The sequence below is a fragment of the Daucus carota genome, chromosome 1 (assembly GCF_001625215.2).
Source record: "Daucus carota subsp. sativus chromosome 1, DH1 v3.0, whole genome shotgun sequence".
NCBI classification, from domain to species: Eukaryota; Viridiplantae; Streptophyta; class Magnoliopsida; order Apiales; family Apiaceae; genus Daucus; species Daucus carota.
In genome coordinates this window covers 55,450,339-55,473,929 of record NC_030381.2, presented here as the reverse complement: position 1 = coordinate 55,473,929, position 23,591 = coordinate 55,450,339, and the positions used below count along the sequence as shown (strand labels likewise).

Sequence of the window (23,591 nt, the reverse complement as noted above, 5' to 3'; positions counted from 1 at the left end):
ACTGTGACCACCTATACGTACCTCTCTGGCCTTTAAAAGAAGAACCAATCTCACCTCCTCAACTCACTTCTCATCGATCTCCTTAGTGCTAGCTAGATACTTACCTCGAAATGGCAAAATTGTGTATTTGCATGTTACTTGTTGTCTTTGCATGTGCATTCCGCAATGCTAATGCAGCAAGAAATGTGCCTAATAAAAAAGGTGACAGTGTGAGTGATGAGAAGAATGTTGTGAACTACAGTGGAGTTGGGGTTTACAGCGGCGTTGGTAACAATGGGATGCCTTTTGGTGGGATTGGTGGTGCTGCGGGCACGGGAGGTGATCTCGGTGGGGGCGGTGGCGGTTTACCCGGCTTAGGCGGTGCGGGTGGTTTGCCAGGGATAGGTGGTACTCCGGGGACTGGTGCTCCTGGTATTAGCAGTGGGACTGGCTTCCCTACTGTGGGTACTGGTAATGGTTTTCCTGCGGTTGGTGGCTTTCCGACGATAGGCGGTGCTGGTGGACTGCCTACTCTAGGCGGTATCGGTGGCTTTCCGGGTACTGGTGGTGGTGCTGCTGGGGGCCTTCCGTTTCCTTGAAGTGGAGTGCTGTAGCTAGGGTTTGGTGTTTTTAGGGTTTATGCATGCATGGGAGTAATATTTATTTGTGTGAGCAAGCTAATTAAGTCTATTAGTTATCTTGGTTTAATTAAGTAGCTAGTGTTGATTCCTTGGGTGTGTGATTAAATTGGCGAACTAGTGGTTTAATTATCAGTTCCTCGTTATGATTTATGTAAGTGTCGTTTGTTTTCAAGAGATGTATCCTATAATTAATCAGATAGCATTATTTATCTACTTATGATAAAGTTTTTATTCCAGTTCCAGCTTAATATTTGTATCTTCAGTTTATTTCACATTCTTACGCTTTGTTCTTGAAATGTTTTTAGCCATAGTAACTAAACAAAGTAGTATATATCATCTATACAAATTAAATTACATGTTCGAGTGTTAGATTTTGTAATATTTTAAGATTTAACAATTCTATATAAAATAAGTGTCAAAATAGTCACATTCGTGTCCAAGTATCGAGTTTCCCGATATAAATAACTGAAGCAAAATGAAGAGTCTGAATAACATAATATATTACTTCGAATTACAATTCGGAGTTAAATTTTATATGAAATTCCGATCGAGTCCAAGAAGGACTACTCAACAAACAAAAAATTTGAAAGTATCTGAGGACCACAATGAAAAGTTACAGAATAGGGCAAGTATTGAGCTCTGTGGCATTCATTACTCGTACCAATACAACAAGTAAATGAATTTGCTAGGAACTTAAATGTGTCTGCAGTCAATGTAATGAATTGACTATTGATTTTCCAGATTTGCGATACATAGATTGGTTTGAGTAATAGCCTACTGTACATTTGATTAAGATTTTATGGTAAAGACCTTTCACCAATATATATCTATCGATGTCATTGCATTAAATTTACGTATCCAATGTGCATTATTCACCGGAGGACCTCGCACAACGTTGAGTGAGATGGACTGTTTTGGGGTGTGGTTGACTGGTTGTGTCGTTTTGCTGGTTTAAGATTATTTTGTGGTTGATGGTAGCATAAATAATGCACGTCTGTAATAACCAATAAAATCAGGTTCATGTCGGATATATCAGATTATCGTACTTTTAATTAAACTCGAATTTAACAAGTACTTGTTAAATTCGAGTTTCAATACTCAAACTCAACCTTTGATTCAGTTTCAGGTGACCTGGTATGTCCTAACTTATTGTGTGAGCGTATGCGTACGTGTTACCGATCATTGACACCGACCCGACCCGACATGATATATTATAATTAAAACTTACTGGAATATGGAATATGAGTTGAGAACAGCTCAGTGATAAAACTATACATCAGTGCTCAAGGTTTTGAGTTTATTATCAAATAATTTAATCTAAAAAAAACTTGCGGGGATAACATAAATCATTTTATCATTTTATTTATGAATGTTTATTGTTTAAAAAAAACAAAACTGATAAAAGATTATATATTCGTCAACCAACAAAGTACAAATTTCTAATTCAAATATAAATAAAGTGGAAATCCGACTTGAATTCTATTCAAAAGGAAGTGGAAATTTTTGATTGTCCGATGGCTCCAATCCGCATATTAACTTGAAACAGTGGAACTGCAACTCCAGGAGGACACCTTCATCTCTATTCTCATTCTCTTCCCAGAGCTATCAAAGTACAACATGATCGTCCGCGGTTCAACTGGTTAAAAAAGGAATTCGTTTTCATACGTTAAATTTGCGGGCACCCAAATGATCTTCACCTATCATTTGTTCTGGACTCTGAATAGTTATGATATAACAAGACTCTAATATAGTAATATGTATGAAGATGTTTCCACAATAGTGTTTCATATAAAATGTATTGACAAGATAAATAATTGTCTCAAAATAATTTTATTTTTAATTGATTAACAGTATAATGTAAATTGTACTGATAAGATAAACAATAATTTCTTTTAAAATAATTCGTCTTTATAATTGATTAACTATATATTGTGATAGATTCATGTATTATAATCAAAGATATCACTACATATTGAAAGCATATTCATTAAGATCCTCGAATCAGAAAGATTTCGCACTATTAAATTTTTTGCAAAAAATTTAATAAACGGTTAATTAAACTTACACACCTAGGATCACGAATGCAAGAAATAATCAAAGTAGTGCTAAAATCAACCCTATTCTTTAATTTCCTTTTCTTTGAAGTACTATACTTTAATTCCTTAAGAATTTATTTAACCAGAGGACTATATACATATACTTTCTCCATCATGAAGCCCATAAAATGTTCGAAAGCATGAAAAGCAAAAATATAAATTAAAAATGCTTGATATGCAATTTGCATCCACACGCATTTAAAAATGCAACAAGAAGCCCACACAAAGCCCATAAACATTCACTCAAGCCCAAATAAACCTAACCCACCAAGCCTCTGAGTCTTTGACCAAATCTAGTAATCTACTGCAACTTCAGATTTCTTGAAGCAAAAGATACTCAAACCTCTACAAATCTCTCTCCCTCTCCCTCTCGCTCTCTCTCTCTCTCTCGATCAGCCATGGGTCAAGGAACACCAGGAGGCATGGGCCGCCAATCCGGCGACCGGAAGCCCGACGGCGACAAGAAGGACAAGAAATTCGAACCAGCCGCTCCCCCTTCACGAGTAGGCCGCAAACAACGCAAACAAAAAGGATCCGAAGCCGCCGCTCGGATCCCCACCGTCACGCCGCTAACAAAATGCAAACTCAGATTACTAAAACTCGATCGAATCAAAGATTATTTGCTAATGGAAGAAGAATTTGTCGCAAATCAAGAACGGCTTAAGCCGCAAGAGGAGAAGACGGAGGAGGATAGATCTAAGGTCGATGATTTACGGGGCTCTCCGATGAGTGTGGGCAATTTGGAGGAGCTGATTGATGAGAATCACGCGATTGTTTCGAGTTCTGTTGGACCGGAGTATTATGTGGGGATTTTGTCATTTGTTGATAAGGATCAGTTGGAGCCTGGTTGTGCTATCTTGATGCATAATAAGGTGATCGTTTTTTGTGTTTTGGCGGTTTTCGTGTTTAATTGTCGGTTGAAGTTGTGCAGATTGAGGTGTAAAATTAACTGATAATTGAGGTTTATAGTTTGGAAATAGCTAGGTTTGGGGTTTTTGATGATCAATTGTGGTAATTGACTTAGCGAGAGAAGAGTGAACTTTCCGCGAGACCTGAATCTCTATTAATAGGATAGCATAGTGAAAACGGGGAGCTGTCATTAGCAACAATTGAACCTCCTTCTTTTTTTTTTTAATGAAACATGGTTAAGAAGAGAAAATTGTGGTTTTAAACTAAGGTTAAACATGGAAGAACAAGTTTAGTGTAACTGTAGTCCTATAAATTGAAGTGCCTACTTTATGATTTTTTTTTTATATGATGTGAGCAGGGGATGACCGAGCCGAACATGTTGTCCTGCTTGAGCTGATTGGAAAAGTATCAAATAGTGTCAAAAGCTCGTTATAACTTATAAGTTTGACTCTATTGAGTATTTAATATACATATCAATTTCCTATTATATCATTTTATCTATTATTTGGAATTAGTATATCTATTGTTTGTAAATAAAGTTAGTTTCGGCTTGCAAGCCTACTTTCAATATATAGGATCGGGGCTTGCATAACTAACAAATAGGTTGAAGAGTTCAAACTCCTAGTCCCGAGGGGCGAGGAGTGTGGCAGTTACTGTATGTTCTTATGCTTAGCGAATAAGCTGAACTTTTGATGCATTTTAGTTTTTCTAATACTAATTGTGCAGTTTTTCTAACACTAATACTGCATTTATTACAACCGATGCAAAAATACCAAATTTTCATATTGTTTTCTTGAATCTTGATATTTCTCAATCTTGAGCATTTCTGTCTTTGACAAAGACTTGCTATATAGTTGTTGGTTGGGCATCTAGTATGTGTTGTGATGATTGATTTCCTATTTTTATAATGTTTCTTACAGTTTTCATTGTTTTTAATAATATCCTTAATCTTAACATTTTAAAGACAACCTTGCTGTTTAAGAGAAGTTTTTTTTCTTTTGAAGGTTGTCGGAGTTTTTCGCCCTAGATAAGTATGATACTCTTGCATAGGTTTCCTGTGCGCATAGAATAAATTTGCAAAGATTTAAACTATTTTTCTCAAATGTTAAATTTATGCTTGCATTACAAAATATTTAAACATCTTATATTAGGACCAGAACAAGCTTGTAAATATTTTGTGGACAAATCTGAACAAAGGGAGAGTATATGTTATTCATGTTGACCGGGGAGTTGGGGACTATCATTTATTTTGTACAGCCACTCTTTTTTCACTATCATTGTTCTCCTTTCCGGGTGCATGCGGAAATTTGGAATATTGGGTATTCATATATCTTTCTTTTTGTAGGTTCTTTCATTCATTTAGTGTAGCCACTCTTGTTTGACTGATAATGTCTTCCTTACCGTGTGCATGTGGAATATTGAAGATCGGGTATTCATGTATCTTCTTTGTCAGGTTCTTTCTGTGGTTGGTCTGCTTCAAGATGATGTTGACCCAATGGTGTCTGTAATGAAGGTTGAGAAAGCTCCTTTAGAATCATATGCTGATATAGGTGGTCTAGATGCTCAAATCCAGGAAATCAAAGAAGCAGTTGAGCTACCACTGACACATCCTGAATTGTATGAAGACATTGGGATCAAGCCTCCTAAAGGAGTCATACTGTATGGAGAACCTGGAACAGGGAAGACGTTGCTTGCCAAGGTATGTCACAAATAGCTATGACACGCTTCCTTTTGTCATGTGAATTCGGAATTCTATTCTTACATTCTTCATAATATAAATTCTTTTATAGAATTGATGCATCATATTAGGTCATAAATCGTAAAATTCATGGAGACATGTAATTCATTCATGCGGGATTTCCCTACCATTTACTATTTAGGCATCTCTGAATAAACTCTGTTGTCCTTGTTTGACTGAAATCTAAAGATGTTGACAGCGAGTGCTTCCTACACTAGTCATAATCTTGAGGGGGCAGAACTTGTTATATTAAAGTAGGTACTGAATTCATGATAATAATATATTGAACTTCTTTTCCTTTTTATGATATAAATGTGTACCCCGTAAACAACCACACATCAAATAAAAATGCATTGAAGAGTCGTTTCATAGTTTCTGCTGAACAAACTATCATTTATTTGGCTTTTTTGAGCTTCAGTTTTACAGTCATATTCAAAAACCAAGTGGCGCATATTAAAAAACCAACTGCATTTGATGAGTGAAATCCTTAATTTGTCAAATTTACGTCTCTATTATGTTCCCCTGTTTTTTTAAACTATATTTATGCTGGGATTTAGTGCTTGTATGGAATTTGGCTCAATGGAGCTTTTTTTATGTATTTTTGTTTTATTTCATTTGCTTACAGAGCTTTTATTGATTGCTTTCCATGAACCTTGTGATGAATTGTAATTGGAACAGTTTTGTGGGGATGAGTTTTGTAATTTGAAGACAATTTATATTTCTCAGGCAGTTGCAAATTCTACATCAGCAACTTTCTTGCGTGTTGTTGGCAGTGAATTGATCCAAAAATACCTTGGAGATGGTCCAAAATTGGTGAGAGAACTCTTCCGGGTTGCTGATGACCTCTCACCTTCTATAGTCTTCATTGATGAAATTGATGCTGTTGGAACCAAAAGGTATATATATTTTGTTTTTTAACTATACCATTGCAGATGTCATTTTTTAACTTTGCAAATATGCTTCACAGATATGATGCGCACTCAGGTGGTGAACGTGAAATTCAAAGGACCATGTTGGAGCTCTTAAATCAGTTAGATGGTTTTGACTCTAGAGGGGATGTCAAGGTCATTCTCGCTACAAACAAAATTGAAAGTCTAGATCCTGCTTTGCTCCGGCCTGGCCGTATAGATAGGAAGATTGAATTTCCTCTCCCTGATATTAAAACAAAGAGGCGCATTTTTCAGGTAATAAAGTTACACAGTTGTTTTAGTCATACCGTGTCTTGTACTTCTACTACTATGACTTGCACAGAATTGTTTTAGTTATATCGTGTTATGTACTTCTACTACTATATGACTTATTATGTTGCTAATCAATATTTTTAACTATGGTGCATAGATTCACACATCTAGGATGACGTTATCAGATGATGTCAACTTGGAAGAATTTGTTATGACCAAAGATGAGTTATCTGGTGCTGATATCAAGGCAATATGTACTGAAGCTGGTTTGCTTGCACTAAGAGAGCGCCGTATGAAGGTAAATTAATTTGAGTTGCTCTGAACTCACAACTTCATTAAAATTCAGATGGCGTAGCTTGATAAGAGCATGTTGTGCAAGTCAAGATGAAATTTGCTCTCTCGAATATGTGTTTTTTTAGAGTATTCATTTTGTTAATTACCCAAACATCTTATAGAGTATCTTTTGCCACAATTCTTTTTTGGTCAGAAATTAGTAGACCTGACAATTCGTTTCGTGTACATGAAACACAAACACAAACACGACATGAGATGTGTTCGTTTACCTGAATTAGAAACACTAACACGGACACGAAAAAACGCAAAATTACATGTAATAAGAAAAGAGTAAAATACTAATTTTGAATATCAATAAATAATTAATTTACATATATTAGTTGATATTATTTAATGTTATTTATGAAATTCTACCAATCTCAGATTGTAGATAAATTGTGTTATTATACAATATATTAATATATTAATTATGTCGTGTGCTTTTGTGTGATGTCAATCTTGACTCAAACCATTTATCCCTATTTTAACAAAGGAAGTACGGGTGTACCCAAATCGTAAACATAAACTTGACAACACATTTTATGGTGACCTTTGTTTTCCTGCTCACGAAATGTGAACGCCTAAATTTGCGTCTGTCTACAAAATTACTGAGAAAATTAGGATTAGTTGACTATGCTCATTCAGGTGTGTAATTTTAAGACATGCTACCTGAATTTTTTCAATGTAACAAGTGTTCATGTCCATGTATTTACAACTATGGATGAAATTAAGTTTGCGAGGATCTTTCCAGATAAATATACACAATCCATTCCATTACACCATCAAAGAGTAAACTATGTTAATTAAGCTTTGGTCTAAATGCTCTTCTATATTAGACCCTGCATACCTATCTACTTTCACTGAATACCTTTATATGATTGTTATAAGATAATTTTAATTCTACTGTGGTAAGTGTGGGCAAATATCAAATGCCATGACTTCCTGGTGTACGTTGCCCTGTCTATGCCATCTGGGGATTTGCTTGATGGACCATGGTTTGAAGGTGTCTTATTTCCACTGTTAATTCCTTATCATTCATTGGTTTGCTTTCAGGTGACCCATCCAGACTTTAAGAAAGCAAAAGATAAGGTCATGTTTAAGAAGAAAGAGGGGGTTCCAGAAGGACTTTATATGTAAAATAACGGTTTCATATGCTTCGGCTTGCTTTCTGTAATTTTAGATTCAAGCATTTTGGCTTGAATGTAATTGTGTATGACCACCCTTGTTAAGGAAAAGTTCTATTTGCTTTGATTTTTATATTTTTTGTCAAACGGGTTCCGCATATATGATTTAACGGCTTCCATCAATCTGCTTATATGTTAAACGAACGTTCCTATACACACTACATTGAGGCTGAAAATGAAAGTTAACATGTTTTGATTCAAATATGGCTTTTGATCACATGATTCAGAATAGTACATATAATTTGTATTATGATATGTATTATAGAGGAAAGTTGTAATATCTTGTAATTTAGGATAATATTAATTGTAACAGAATTTCAAGATTTGGTTAAAGATGCGATAAAATTTCAAGGATGCCCTAAGATATGTCTATGAGCATTCCGTTTAAACAAAATCTTATTTTTGAACTCGGAAACGGTGGCAAAATCATACTCGCGCACACGTGAGCTTGAATTAGTTCAAATAATTAATATATTTTTAGAAAAATCATTAATCTTTTATATATGAATCATTTGCAAAAAACTAAATTCACGCATTTTCATTTTATAATATCTGTAGTATCATTGGCATTTGAAAAATACGATCATATAAATTTGAAACGGGAGTTCGTCTTTCTGCGGATAATATTCGCGGAATGAAACTCTTCCGGTCTGCGGATATTAATATAGATCCAACGCCCCGTGCAATGGGTTAGATAAGTCCAATTGTCAAGAAACAGACCCATATTGCTATATGATCATTTATATATTCATATATGCGCTGTGTACAGAAACCAATTTCAGTCTTTATGGCCCGACATAGCTGAGTAACATCTGTCGGAGCATCTCCAACAATGGGTTGACAATTTAGTTGTCAACCTTACCATTTAATTTTCATTTTATTTTTTATCAACTTGGCAACATTCTACTTCAGTAGCTAGCAACCTCTAAAAGTCGTCTCTGTGATCCCTTGAATTAAATTGCATACGACTCATGAACTAAAAGAAATATTAATAATATACACCTTTTGCATTTATATATGTATATTAACCATTTTGAAATGTTGCCCAGTTTTGACAAACTTGGTCGGCAACCATACAACTTCAATGGGTTGGCAACCAACGTTGACATGCCACATAACATTTGGGCTTTGGCAACCTCTAATCCTCTATTGATGATGCTCTTAAGAATGAAACTATATGGCCCCGTTGTATTTAAACCACACCCTCGAAACAACACAACAGGTAGATATAAAATGCAATCTATTTAAAATGTAGGAAATAAAAGTCTGACAAATTGACAGCTTCCACCTACACCAGTTCGTGAAATGAGCTAAGTATCACATAGATATAATTTCACCAAGTCGATTTCATATTTATATTACTACAGACGATGGTGATTAAACAAACGTTACCAGCCATCTCAACACACTTCCATCAACAGACATTGTCCACGCAAGTAGATATCAATTACCAGCTTGCAATATCAACAGCAGCACGGGTTTGGGACCCAATCAGAGGCTCCATGGTCCAATCAGAATCATCTCCCAGCCAACTGCCAATGAACACAGATATGCATGTATTAAATTGAGTAGAAAACAATAATCTGCCACATATTGATATATATACATATGTACTTATAAATTGACAATATTAGAAAAAAAATGAAAGATGAAATGAGCAAACACGACTTCAGTTTTATGAGTAACAGGAGAAACACAAACAGAGAAAATTACCTGCTACAGAACTTTTTGTCATTGACATTAAGATTGTCGGCAACCACTAATTTACGACCATCATTTACTTTTACATAAACCTGCTGCAAATGTCACAGAAGTTAAAAGATATAAAATAAAAATGCTAACTCCTAAATATAGAACAAGTGCAATGTTGTAAAGCTGACCATAAAATTAGTGTGCCCACAAGCACTCAAAGTACTCAACACGTTGGATGCAGCATTTAGTTCTTCGGCGTACTACAAAATCAATGAAGTACATAATAACCAAATGCGATCATGATCAAAACTAAGAAACAAATTCGTTACAAAATTTACACATACCACGCGAAGGCCACCAGATAATCGACTTCCGTTCACAGCAGTGATTGAGTCACCAGGACACACTTCAATTTTGTCAGCAGGTGATCCTTCATATACCTGTTGATAAACAAGATCATTTTAAAACTCATACAAGAATCCAAAATTACATAAATTAGTGCCATAAGTTGATCAAGAGATAGCTTGGAGGCTTGCACCAATGATAAGACAGATTTAAAAATTGTGATTCAAACCCAATTAAAGGAGAAAAAGAACTTGTAAAGCAAATTGTAGAAGCTTAAGTTGTTTAAACTTACTCTCATACGAGAGCAGACACCAACTCCTAGGTGAGATTTGTAGCGGTTGGGAAAGGTTCATACATTTCTTGCAATTTTTTAAAAGGTTTTTTTTAGGTTTTACACTTAACCTAACAACTTTGACGTTTACACCTAAATTAAGAATTTGCGAACTAATTAACATAACCTATTTCACACATAAAACTAGAAATTGCGAACTGGTTACCATTACCTCTTTCACAACAACTGTACTATCAACGGAGGATTCAGGCATTAATTCATATGTATCAGGAGGGAGAGTAGCAATGTCCATCACAGTAAACCCAAGCCAAGGTCGCATGACAATACTGCATACATCGGATCAATTATTCAAGTCAATCCAACAGTACATTATTTGGTACATTTATACATATATTATCAATCAAGCCCCATATATTCATCTTTTGTAACCACTAGCAGAGTAGAAAGCAAAAATCTCTTCAAAATAAAACTTAGATAGTGAGCATGCTGGAAATTAGATGGTTTGGACACATTAAGTTCTTCCAAAACGTGATTATATTAAAACCTAAATTAGTTATCAGTTATCACAAGGTCAAACATCTATAATGACTAAAAAAGTTTTTTGCTAAAATCATTTTACAATCCAAAGGACATCCTGATAATTCGAACTCCAAGGCAGATTAGGAATCATCACGTCACTCATTAAAATAAGGAAAATTCACTATGGTACACTTGTGGAATTGGCTTTTCTCGATGGTACAATCACATTTTTGACTTTTATCTCTGGTAACCTTGTATTTATGGTTTTCCATATATAATACCCCCATGTTAAGTAAAATATAATAGAATTGATTTCTAATTGTAAAATAAATTGAATATTTGAAATCTTTGTAAAAAAATACATGAAATAGACTCTTAAATCATATAAATCGGAGTCAAACCAAGTGAGATATAAATGATCAAAGTTCGGTTATGAAGTTTAAATATATCACACTCAATTTAACTTCGATTTATATGATTCAAAGGTCTATTTCATGTATATTTTTAATAAGGATTTCAAATATACAATTTATTTTATAATCTGAAATCAATTCTATTATGTTTTACATAACACGAGGGTATTACAAGTGAAAAATCATAAGTACAGGGTTAGCAGAGATAGAAGACAAAAATGTGATGGTACCATCGAGAAAAGCCAATTCCATGAGTGTACCATAGAGAATATCCCTTAAAATAACTATGCAGGTGAAGCAAAAGGAAAAATAAATTAATTTGATCTTAAATTCAAAAACGACAACGGAAGGTATGATAAAGCAATACATATATGTACCACTTCAGTTAGAAGCGAGTTATGTCTGCCTAGGAAGCAAGTTATGTCGAGAGTAACTTCAAGAAGACTCGACAAGTCACTCGACCATAGTTGGTAAGGCGTCTCGACCATAGTTGTTAAGGCGACGGCTAGCGCCTAAGCACTCAACAATGCGTAGACATCCGACCGCCTTAGTTTTTATAGGGCAAGTCATATCCAGGATAGACTTGCCTTGGCCCCACATAATTTCAATTCAACCAAACCCAATATATTTTGGACCCGATCCAACCATATTTGACTGGAAAAAATATATATGTCGTGCTGTAAACTTTAAGGCCATCATAGCTCACAAGTAAAACCTAATCTGCAACAATCTAAAAAGGGAAGGGGGAAAAGTCAAATCCTTTAGAATTATTCCATACGGTTCTTCAACTTTATTATTCTTCTTTAAATTTTTTTTAAACACACACACACACACAGATATATATATATATATATATATATATATATATATATAGTATATACATGTGTTTATAACTTGCCTACAATATTTTAGTTGTATAACTATAGTTATTCCATTTTATTATTACACACACACATATACATATATATAAAATGCATGTGTACTGTAAATTAAAACACAATATTGAAAAAAGTATCGACTCAGAAAAAAGTTATAAAAAGATGATGGTACACAATAATCATAGTATCACAGTGCCAATTCGAGGATTAAGGGCTTCGGCGCTCCCAATACGAGAAGGCTACTCGCTAAGTGAAAACATTGCATCACGAATTAGGCATCAATGGGGCCCATAGGTGAGGAAGAATCTATATACATATAACTGATAGTGCATTGGATCAATATCTATTTCTAAAAATGCACAAGTCCGACTAACCAAAACCTAATATTTTTGGATTAAATTCTTGTTAACTCTTAAGAAAAATATTATTCATTTGTAGTAGGAAATGTCTAGTACGGAAATAAAACAAACATGAACTGTAGTAAAAAGGTGTAAAACCAAAACCACATACATATGACTTTAAATATATCACTGGCTCAATAAAAATACAAAAGGAATGTAATACAAACTTCCGACCAACCTCAAGATGATATGGCCCTGGTAGATAAAAATGGATCTAGTAATAAATCATATAACTAAAATATAAAGCAGAATTACTATTTGGGACACCCTGAAATGTCTTTTAGGTGGTCCCTCCACTCAGACACTTCCCTGGAGTCACAACTTCCACATTAGTTACAAATATATTTATTGGTCCACCTCTAGGAATTTGGCCAAATAAATATCCACTTAAGGTAGTCCACCTGAATCTAAAGTGCATCTCCATGCAATCAATACGTTTCACACCTTTAATACATACAAATAGTGTATCACAGCAAGCCACTTTCTAAAACCAAATGTAAACAGACATAAATGAGAGTGTGACCACTAAGAGTACAAACCAAGATGATTTTGTAAAAAGAAACGTATTTTCCTGTACATAAGAAAATATGCAAAATCCTATTATGTTGGAAACTTCAATCCCTCTGAATTCCATTTAGCTACCGTGCCAAATTTTGACGAACATTTCATAAACAAGCACGATGAAACCAAAAGAGTGACACGTTTCTGAGCAGGAAAAATTGGCAGAAAAAGAAAACAATAAGCTACAAAGAACACTGTACCCATATGACTCCCAATTCCTCAGGCATAAATCAATCACTGATGTCGGTAGAGGATGAACACATCGATGGCCATCAAAAAAGTTGATGCCACAAACAATACCCATTTTATTGATGAGCGGTCCTCCCTCACCAACCTGGTTGAAATAAAATTGGCGAGCGAATATATGGATATCAATGTCACAAATACTGAAAACAAAAGCCATTATAGAAATTACACAACAAGCACGCATATCATCAATCCATGTAAACTTGACATGTTTTTCCGTACTCAAAATATCATAATATTCGGTGTCCTTTGATTATTGGACAAACATACCTAACCACATGAATATAACATACAAGTATCCTAACATGCAACTACCTGGAGATTTCTCCACTAGACCACAAAGCAAACTGCTATGAACTAACTACAGAACAAGAATTCTAGTGACAATTAGCACTCAGCAATTATAAAGCAAAAAACATACAGGAGATTTAATAGAATTGATATTAGAATAAGAGTATTGAATAACAAGGATAAACTAAGCAATTCGAGAACTCAAGGACTCCTATTCTTCCCTGAGCCAGGGATCACAGTTCTACTCATCAGCTCCCTTTCTAACATGGGATGACTGCTCTCATTAAGCTGGTTTGTTGCACAAGCGTACTTTAAAGAATATGCATGCAAGATCAAAATTAATAACAAAATTCAAAAAATCTTTTTTTATTATTTTCTTTCATTATCTAGAATATTCCTTCTAATATATGTGTGTATATAATATAACTCTGATATATAATACCATTGTATCTATCTCTAATTTTTTAATAATATAAACTAAACACAAACTAACATTCAAACTTTTCATTCCGCGTCAATTATATTGCATATTTACATACAATAATAAAACAAAATGTCAGTTTGATGTGGATACCTGGCTACTCCTACAAGTAGAACTGAGAAGTTGCTCACATCCAAAATAAGGATGATCGTGATGAATTGATCCGCCAGTCTCTGACAACTTACAGTTGTGGAAATCTCTCCTTAGAGCAAAAACTTCATCTCCATCTGAAGTCTCCACACAACAAAGATCAACAGGTTTCAATTTGGCATCCGACTTTACTTTAAAAGTCGCTATGTTGTGGTAATAATCCACATAGTCTTCCACAGCCTCAAGCAATTTCCCATTCGCGAGTCGAACAATAATCTGAAAATTATGATAACAACAATGAATGAAATAGCGATTAAAGTACCTGACAAAAAAGTTAAAATAAATAGCAATAGGAGTAGATGTAGAAGAAGAAAAAAACAAATAAACACCACCAATTGAAGGAAAAAAGCCAACATTGAAACTGTGTGTATGTATCGAGTGGGAGAAGGTTAATATGGGGTTTAGGGCCTTGGAAAAAATATACTCCCTCCGTCCCACCAGGTTCTTTACAGTTTCCTTTTTGGGATGTCCCATCCAATTCTTTACATTTCAAAACTTACCAAAAATAGTCAATGGGTCACACCACTTCCCAACTTTTCTTTCCTTTTCACACTACTTTTACTCCCTTTTCACACTACTTTTACTCCACTATCTCTCTTTTATACATTAAAAATTGATGGGTCCCGCCACTTCACCCACTTTTCTTTCTCTTTTCCACTACTTTATACATATTTCTTAACCTCCGTGCCCAAACCAAACGTAAAGAATTGGCTGGGACGGAGGGAGTATGAAAATGGAGAAATATCATACATAATGTGCTTGAATTCCCAAATTTGCATTAGATGGGCAATTATTACATAAAGGTATTAGGAAAGGCTAAGAAACGTGTAGAAAACAAGGAAAGTAGACAGTGAGACCCGTGTAGGGAGAAATGCCCTGTGAGATCCGCAGATTCAACGGTTCTTTGCACTTTAAAAATAACAAATGTACATTAATATAAGTGTTTTGCTGGATTACTCGAGGAAGGGCATCATAGCCTAATCAAATTCACTGTGTCATCCAAATAAATTCAGGAGCTTTGTTGAGCATGAAATGAACCCAATATATACCCAAAGCTGAATGAAGCAAGTATCAAGGCAATGGCTACAGTTAAAGAGGAAAGCAAAGGCGAAGGTACAACAATTGTTTTCTTCCATAATCTCGCAAATTTACATACGAGACAACATAAACGCTTATCCTCGACAATTTTCTATCGTAGAATATGTGGTGACATAACATGTATATTTAACAAGTAAACTGGTTATTGTATATGGAAAAATGAATATAACAAGGAATGCCACGTTAATAACACCCAGATAGATAGGATTAGTTCAGTTAGTAAATTGGGATGTACAGTCCTTGTAAGTGATAAAACTAACAAAGACTAAAAGGGCATACATACATAGTAATCGTCGCGTCCCAAAGGAGACCTCATTAATTTCGCAGAGGTAAGAACTGTAGCTACTTGTGTAAAATCATCCCAGCGGATAATAAAGCCCGAGCAATCGACCTTCCTCTGTACCCCTGAAACATAGCATAGATTATATATTTGGATAATGAATTGAAACATACCGTTCCATAAATATTTAAATGATGAAATCAACAACTCACACACAAATTCAATATATTACCATAGAAGTAGGAAACGGCAACCACAGAAGGCGAGATATTCCTAATTGCAGAACCCAGCGCTCTGTCACTATAGGACGCCATTTCCGATTTCCGATGAAAATCTAATTTTACAGAAAAATAATTAAAATTCAGTACTGAAACAGAAGAGTAACATGGAACAATAAGCACACCAATGACAAGAAACAAAAACCTCAAACAAGTAACCGTACCCAGGGGCGACAATTTCGGGAAGCCTCGACGAGGAGCGGACGGCTCGTAATGCTTCCGAATTCCTGTTACAAGACAAAATTTAACAAAATTAATTTTAGGGTTTCAGAAAGAAACGGAATAAAGAGGCCATGTATCTTCTTACTTGACAGATAAATGGGTAAGAATTGCTTCAGCGTTTCACCGCAGTGGTAAATAAGATCTCTATTGTCTTCACTACTCTCCGTCGGACTCTCCATCGCCGATCGCGATAACTTGTCCTCTTGCCTCGGCGTTAGGCGTTGGTTTAATTGATTGCAATCTAAAGTGGAATAGAATAATACTCCTCCGTTCCCTCCGTTTTTTTCTATACGTAACTTCGACTTTAGACCAGCATTTCAAAATATTATGACCAAACATCTAAAATTATTACTCCCCCTCTGTCCCATTTAATTCTATACGTTTCTTTTTAACTGCTCGACACGCATTTCAATGCTCTTATAAAATATAGTTCCGTAACTTATTTTTGAAATTTTCTTTTTCTGTATAAAAATATAACATCCAAACTTTAATTCAGAAAAAAAAAATTAAAAATAAATTGCACAACTACACTTTGCAGGAGCATTAAAGTCCGTGCCGCGTCCCTGTCCCCCAATGTATACAACTCAGGGGGACGGAGGGAGTATTATTTTAGAAGATAGTGTATAATCAATATACTTGTATAAAGAAGAAGCGAGCGAGGGGCGTGTAGGTGGCGCCTCTCACATCGCTCCGTTCTAATTTTCTAATTTTTTAGATTTTTTGGATGAAAAAATATCAAAAATTAAAACTACCTTTTTTGGTTTCGGGTATATTAGAAGCAATTTTTAGAATCTGATTTTGTTTCAAATTATTTATGGAATATAGTAGTTTGAAAGTTTTAATCTGATTTTGTTTCAGATTATTTAATTATGAGAAAGAGTAACATACAACTCCCTCTGCATCTATAAATACCCTTATAGATTGTAGGGTTTTGGATCATCTAAACACAACCTCCTCTCTCTCAATATTACAACCATACCTCTCTCTGATGATAGTTCTTTTACTCGATTTCTAACTCGGAGGTGTCGTTCTTCTCCAACGATAAGTGAATGAAGGCTGTTTTGCAAAGGTAGTTATATACTGTTATATTGGAGTCGACAAATCCAAAACGGGAAAAAAATATAATCTTGACATGATATTGATGGTTGATATCAATAAAGTAACTATTAGTAATGTATGTTTGTTGGTTATTCTTTTATAATATTTGTTTTGTTCATCACACATGTTTGTTATTGTTAATTTTTATATGATTTACTTTGTATACAGGAAAATATTATTCATGCATTATCTGTTTGCTCCGTTCAAACAACTTTTAAGAAGGTATAATTACAGACCGCTATCTCACAGATTTAAGTTACATGTTTTTGTGCACAATCAATCCAAAAAAATTGGAGGATGGTAACAATGTAATAACATGATTACTTTAAAAAAACAAATAAAATTAAGATTCGTCATGCTTTAAATTGTTAATTACGTGTATAAATTTATTTTCATTTTTTCACCATGAATTATAATCCAATTTTGCAATTTTATATATTAGTATTGGTATTACATCAAGATTTTTATAATACATTTTTTTTTATCTTACAAATATTAATTTTGAAACATTAATATATTTTTATAGACAGCCACAAAATTATTTTATTCTGCAAATATTAATATTAAATCATTAATATAATTTTTATAGACCGCCGCAACGCGCGGCTTCTCAACTAGTTGTTAGCTAAAATAATAAAAATAAATGATATGTAAAAATTTGTTAAACTTGTAAGTGTTTCTCCTCCTCCAACGGTGTTAGCTGGTCAGCTATATGTTATATTATTATTTTCAAAATTAAACAAATATAAATTTAAATAATAATTATTTATTATAGATAAATTTTATAAGTAACGCTTTCTAAGTTCAATCAAATAAAGTTTTACATAAATATATATGTTATTTTAATTATTTGAAATTTTATTGTTTAAAAATTTATATTTTATTATTTTCAAATTTCAACAGTTATGTTTTCAGGTAGTAGTTATTTATTGTAAATAAAACTTATAAATAATTTTTTTTAATTCAATCAAACAAAAATTTTATAAAAAGATATACGGTTTTAATTAATCAAAATAATTCTACTTAATGATGCAAATCATATAAGTTTTAAAACTAATTTAATTAACAAATATTATTTCAATATTACAAAAATAAAATAATATCCTTCTAAAATCACAAATAACTTATACTCAACTTATGTTTTTATCATTTTTATATTACTTTTTCTCATAAAAGTTTATATTTTGTTGACAAAAATAATATATATGTGTGTGTGTGTGTGTGTGTGTGTGTGTATTAGTTTCATATGCAAATTATAAAAATAAAAATAATAGGTTATATATCGATAATAATAATTATAATATATATGTATATACATATTGGTATCTAATTTTAATTTATAACAAATAATAAAATATGTCTTATTTATATTTTTATTTAATTTTTTAAAGGTAATAATTGAATTTAGCTTTATTAACTTAATAAAGAAACTAAAAGTATAGTATATATAATATAATTATTTGAATAATATAGGAGAGACCTTAATTAATTTAATAAAGAAATTTATTAAAATTATAGTATATATAATATAATTGTTAAGTAACATAAGAGAGATGTAATGGGTCATTTGGTTCAGGATTCCTGATATCAGGTACGGGTTTTGTTCTTTCCAAACTCACAACTTGTATCAGGTAGGGGGAGGTGGGTATGAAATGGGTTTCAGGAATCAAAATTGTTTTCTTTTATTTTCATTATTGTTTATATTATTTCTTGTAAATTTTTAACGCAAAATAAAATTAATGACTTAAAAATATATATAAATATTAATTTCATGATATTTTAAATTAATTATAATTAATAACTCATAAATATTATAATTCAACCATATTTATTCAACACACATTCCTTATAATTGGACTTAGGACATGATATAGGGAAGCTGCTGCAGTTCACTGTGTTGGAGTACTTGTTTTGCAACCATTAACTATACTTTTAAAACCTAACATAACATGACAACTAGACATTATACATAACATGTGCATCCTTATACTTTTAAAACCTAACATAACATGACAACTAGACACTATACATAACATGTGCATCCTTGGAGATGCTCTTACAACATTTAAAATTGTGATTATATATCTTTATTTAAAAAATAACATTATAAAAATAATAAATAAAAATACATGGTCAAAAAGATTTTAAACTACGTGCAAAAAGTATATTCTTTCTTGCAGTTGAATTGGTTTCCTTAAAATTATTAAAATATCATGAATCATTAATATATTGCTTCCCTTTTTCTAATATTCATTATCATGTTTTTATTGTTACTAAAATCTAGACTATAGTTAGGTCTAAAATATAATATAATTTTTTTAGAAAAACAAGTGGGTATGAGTTCCTGCTAGTTATTAATTATTAATGATATATATAGTTTATTAATGATATATCTACGTGCCTGATCTCTAAAATATTTTATGCCTCGACAAAATACAAGTTATCGTCCTTGGGGGTTTATTTTGCGTTGCTAATATGCTTGTGTTATTTATTCATGAATCTGTACTCTAGTATGATGTTCTTTTCTATGAGACCTCTCTCCTCGATAAATAAATTACCAGAACCTGAACCCAACTCCACTTCAAATATTAAAAAATTGGTTTTCACAAAATTTGAACCCAAAATCTCTTCGATATAAATATATCATTCAAATCATTTGAGCTACACACATATTTAATTTGTTAGTGAAATGCATTAACCACATACATTAAGATTGTTGTATTTATATTCTCTTCACTATCTTATCTATTGAGATAAGTTATTGTTTTAATCAAGATTCATATATTGTTTGCTTGATAAATTAATTTCTATTGATTTATTATTTGCGTCAATGAATATAAAATTGAAATAAATTTCAGGTATCGGGCTCGAACCATGATTCAAAATTTTAGAAATAAATATGATTCATATTCGAATAAAATACGAATAATTTTAAATATCATTTGATAGTTTAAACGTTACCCAGATTGATCTTACAACACCAATATATGATCAAACGTTTTTGGAGTAGTTTTGATATACAATTTTAGGGGTGTGCATCACATTCACTCAAAAGATGTCTAAGACAAAATCTAATGTAACTACCCTAGGAGACGACTCTAAATTTACATGTATTAATTTAAAGGTTTAGAAAAAAATATGCATTGCGATATTGTGACAATGTTTTTTAAGAAAATTGTACATTATGAGCTTACAATATTTTAACAATTTTTATATTATACTACCATATCACATACTTACCTATATAATATATTGTTTCTCATATGCAATTTCTAACAAATAGACTGTTGATTCGGAAAAATATTATCATCAATGTTACCACAATCTAGGTAAAGGTTACTTAAAAAAATTTTATGTCATGAATGTGAGGCATATGCATAAAATTAGGGGTTAACACAAAATTTGTCAAACTGAACTTTTATTCATGATTTTATTTATAAATCCAAATCCGATCTTGATCGCAACTTTTTATGCACTCGTTTATCCGAATTCGATCCATTTTTATTTTATTTGAAAAATATATTTAGAATGAATAAATTTACCAGAGAGAAATCGTGAAAGATATATATCATATTATGTTAAATTAAAGCAATTTTTTAAGTAAGCACATATTAAACCGAAACTTATATATTTTAAAGGAGAAATTACAGGATTTTCAATATGTACTGTGTTATATCAATTATATAATTATAAAAGGTGATTTATAATGAGATTACAATATTTTTTAGGATGTAAAATTGAGTTAATGAAAGAATATTCTTATTTATATTATTTGTATTTTAACTTATGAATTCATAATTCAATGTGTTACTACAAAATGTTAAAAAGAAATTATGGAAGTAATTTAATGTGTTACTTAATATTATTTATGTTAATAATTTAATGTGTTACTTTTTAAAAAGATTAAAAAAGTAGTATACTTGATAAATTCTCAAAAAATTATTAATAAACAATAAAGTATAAAGATACCCAGATTCCATAGTACATATGAAAGGACAACAAAGCCTTGTTTTAAAAAAGAATTTCCCATACCCAAGCAGCTTATCACAAGCGCCCTGTCTCCTAAAAAATACTCCTTCCGTCCCATTTAATTCTATACACTTTCCTTTTTTGATGTCCACTCAATTCTATACATTTCAAAACTTTCCCAAAATAGTCAAGTTTTATAATATAAAACCTCACTCACCCACTACTTTCAACTACTTTTTCAAATCTATCAATTATATATTGATGGGTCCCACTATTTTACCTATTTTCCTTTCTCTTTCTTCGTACTTTAGAGGTTGTTTGATAAAACTGAATAAAAAATGCTGAGTCATTAAATTTGCTGAATACACTGAATGAAGAATTTACCCGAATCAAAAATTTACTCAAAGAAATTTATTGTTTGATAACAATCATATTAAAATATCTGAATGACAATATATTTATCGTTTTACCCTTATAATTCCAACATACATCATAAATCATCCAAAATTATAACAAATATAATTTTATTCAAAATTATAAAAAAAGTATAATCTTATCCAAAATTATAAAAATTAGAAAAATGTAAATGATCCGAAATTATTAAAAAATTATAATTTTGGATAAATTTTTATAATTTTGGATGATTTATGATGTTAAATTTTTTATAATTTTTATAATTTTGGAATTTTATCCATAACTATAATTTCAAAATTATTTTTTTAAACTTTTATCTAAAACATATCATAAATCATCCAAAATTTTTATCCAAAATCATAAAAAAATTAATCCAAAATTATAAAAATCATCCAAAATTTCCATAATTTTATATATTTATAGCCCATATCAAGATTAATCAATTCTTTTTCTTTTTTAAAGAAAAGTGACGGGCACCTGATAACACACTGTTAAAGCAGCTAGCATAAACGCAGGAAGAGTGAAAATAAAGGGTTGAGTTTGAGGGTATATATTGGAAAACCCTGTTCAGAGTCTCTCTTACCCACTAAGCGAGAGTCCACGCTCTTATCCAATAAGTGTGTTTTGGTTTCATTAAGCACGTTTGATAATCTGTTAAAAAAATTAAATCTCTGACCGAATAAGTAAAATGGCTATTAAGAGGCTATTAAGAGTTATCAAACACCCCCTTACTTTACATTACTTTATACACTTTTCTTAGTCTCCGTGCCCGATCCATATGTATACAATTCAGAGGGACGGAGGGAGTATCATTTATTATTAAACTACGAATCGTGACTGTTATAAAAAAAAAAACAGTTACAAATCGTGACTTGTATTTTAATACTACAACTTAGATATATGGACTCCATAAATCTAATTGATATTATAATTTTTCTTTATACACCTGTTAGGAAAAATTTCTCTCACACTCAACACATAGGGCTCTCAAATTTTGACATTTCAACAAAACTGAACCATACCCTGATTACATACTCGGATTTTGTGCACATGTTAACAATTTCTAATGATTGATACATACTTTGATTACATACTTAGATTTTGTGCACATGTTAACAATTACGTGACACATTTCTAATGATTGACGTTTTATTAATAACTAGTTTATAAATCGCGCTTCATAACGGAATTATAATTTTATTTTAAATAAATTCATAAAAGAATAAATAAATATTCTACAATACTACATATACTATAAATTATTCAAAATAATATATTACAAATTTTGATAATTGTATATTTCTAGTTAATAATTGTATATAATACGAACTTTGAAAATGAAATCAAATTTGAATAAACTAAACTCGTACACTATATTCTACATATCAAATTTAAAATAAAATATCAAGTATTATTTGTAATTTCTTCAAAAAAAAAAGTATTATTTGTAATTAAACTTTTAAAGACAGTTTTTACGTTTATATTTAAAATTCAAAAATTAAAGACAAATTAGAAAAATAGATTACAGCTATTTAATAAATTATCCAATATTATTTATAATTTAATTTATATATATATATATATATATACAATTTTTCCACCATATAATATGTTTCAATATTATTTTTTCCCCATTTCGAAACTTACATATGATAGATCTCCCCTCTAATTTGGAAACTTTTCATATTAATTTTTTTTAATATTAACAATCTGAAACTTCCTTCCAATAATTTCAAAATCGGAAATGATAGTTTTGAAATTTTATTCCAATATACTCGTAATTTTGAAATTTTCTTGCAATAATTTCGCAAAAAAAAAAAATGTAGTTTTGTAGCTTTGTCCCAATATATTGAAACTAAAAGGGTAATTTTTGTTTTTAATATTTGTAATTTAGAAATTTCT

General features: G+C 31.8%; 3 protein-coding genes across 5 annotated transcripts; 2 read left to right on the top strand and 1 right to left on the bottom strand.

Moving 5' to 3' along the window:
* The first annotated feature begins 47 nt into the window (after window positions 1-47).
* On the top strand, window positions 48-856 carry LOC108194351 (glycine-rich protein 5). Its single transcript, XM_017361304.2, has one exon. It carries the CDS (start codon window positions 111-113, stop codon window positions 576-578), a length of 468 nt encoding a protein of 155 aa, XP_017216793.1. The 5' UTR covers window positions 48-110; the 3' UTR covers window positions 579-856.
* A 2,131-nt stretch (window positions 857-2,987) lies between these two features.
* Window positions 2,988-8,134, top strand: LOC108204702 (26S proteasome regulatory subunit 4 homolog A). 2 transcript variants are annotated; one of them, XM_017374265.2, is made up of 6 exons: window positions 2,988-3,588; window positions 5,079-5,324; window positions 6,090-6,259; window positions 6,331-6,547; window positions 6,702-6,842; window positions 7,931-8,134. In XM_017374265.2, exons 1-6 carry the CDS (start codon window positions 3,115-3,117, stop codon window positions 8,012-8,014), a joined length of 1,332 nt encoding a protein of 443 aa, XP_017229754.1. In that variant the 5' UTR covers window positions 2,988-3,114; the 3' UTR covers window positions 8,015-8,134. The 2 variants fall into 2 exon arrangements, with proteins under 2 accessions (XP_017229754.1, XP_063942233.1); XM_064086163.1 differs by having other exon boundaries at window positions 3,038-3,588; window positions 6,042-6,259.
* Window positions 8,135-9,284: 1,150 nt separating this feature from the next.
* Window positions 9,285-16,512, bottom strand: LOC108205474 (uncharacterized). Of its 2 annotated transcripts, none has more exons than XM_017375447.2 (11): window positions 16,294-16,512; window positions 16,151-16,213; window positions 15,941-16,042; window positions 15,712-15,833; window positions 14,274-14,546; window positions 13,363-13,496; window positions 10,602-10,716; window positions 10,098-10,193; window positions 9,942-10,013; window positions 9,775-9,857; window positions 9,285-9,593 (listed from the first exon to the last, which is right to left on the bottom strand). In XM_017375447.2, exons 1-11 carry the CDS (start codon window positions 16,385-16,387, stop codon window positions 9,509-9,511), a joined length of 1,239 nt encoding a protein of 412 aa, XP_017230936.1. In that variant the 5' UTR covers window positions 16,388-16,512; the 3' UTR covers window positions 9,285-9,508. The 2 variants fall into 2 exon arrangements, with proteins under 2 accessions (XP_017230936.1, XP_017230937.1); XM_017375448.2 differs by having other exon boundaries at window positions 9,775-9,854; window positions 16,294-16,482.
* Window positions 16,513-23,591: the final 7,079 nt, after the last annotated feature.

Bases quoted from the DNA above. Each gene is read 5' to 3' on its own strand.
- LOC108194351 (XM_017361304.2), top strand. From the start codon at position 111: ATGGCAAAATTGTGTATTTGCATGTTACTTGTTGTCTTTGCATGTGCA.
- LOC108204702 (XM_064086163.1), top strand. From the start codon at position 3,115: ATGGGTCAAGGAACACCAGGAGGCATGGGCCGCCAATCCGGCGACCGG. The intron at 5,325-6,041 runs GTATGTCACAAA...TAATTGGAACAG, and splicing joins GGAAGACGTTGCTTGCCAAG to TTTTGTGGGGATGAGTTTTG. The intron at 6,548-6,701 runs GTAATAAAGTTA...TATGGTGCATAG, and splicing joins CAAAGAGGCGCATTTTTCAG to ATTCACACATCTAGGATGAC.
- LOC108205474 (XM_017375447.2), bottom strand. From the start codon at position 16,387: ATGGAGAGTCCGACGGAGAGTAGTGAAGACAATAGAGATCTTATTTAC. The intron at 15,834-15,940 runs GTAATATATTGA...GCTATGTTTCAG, and splicing joins TGCCGTTTCCTACTTCTATG to GGGTACAGAGGAAGGTCGAT. The intron at 10,717-13,362 runs GTACAGTGTTCT...CGATGTATGCAG, and splicing joins AGGAATTGGGAGTCATATGG to TATTGTCATGCGACCTTGGC.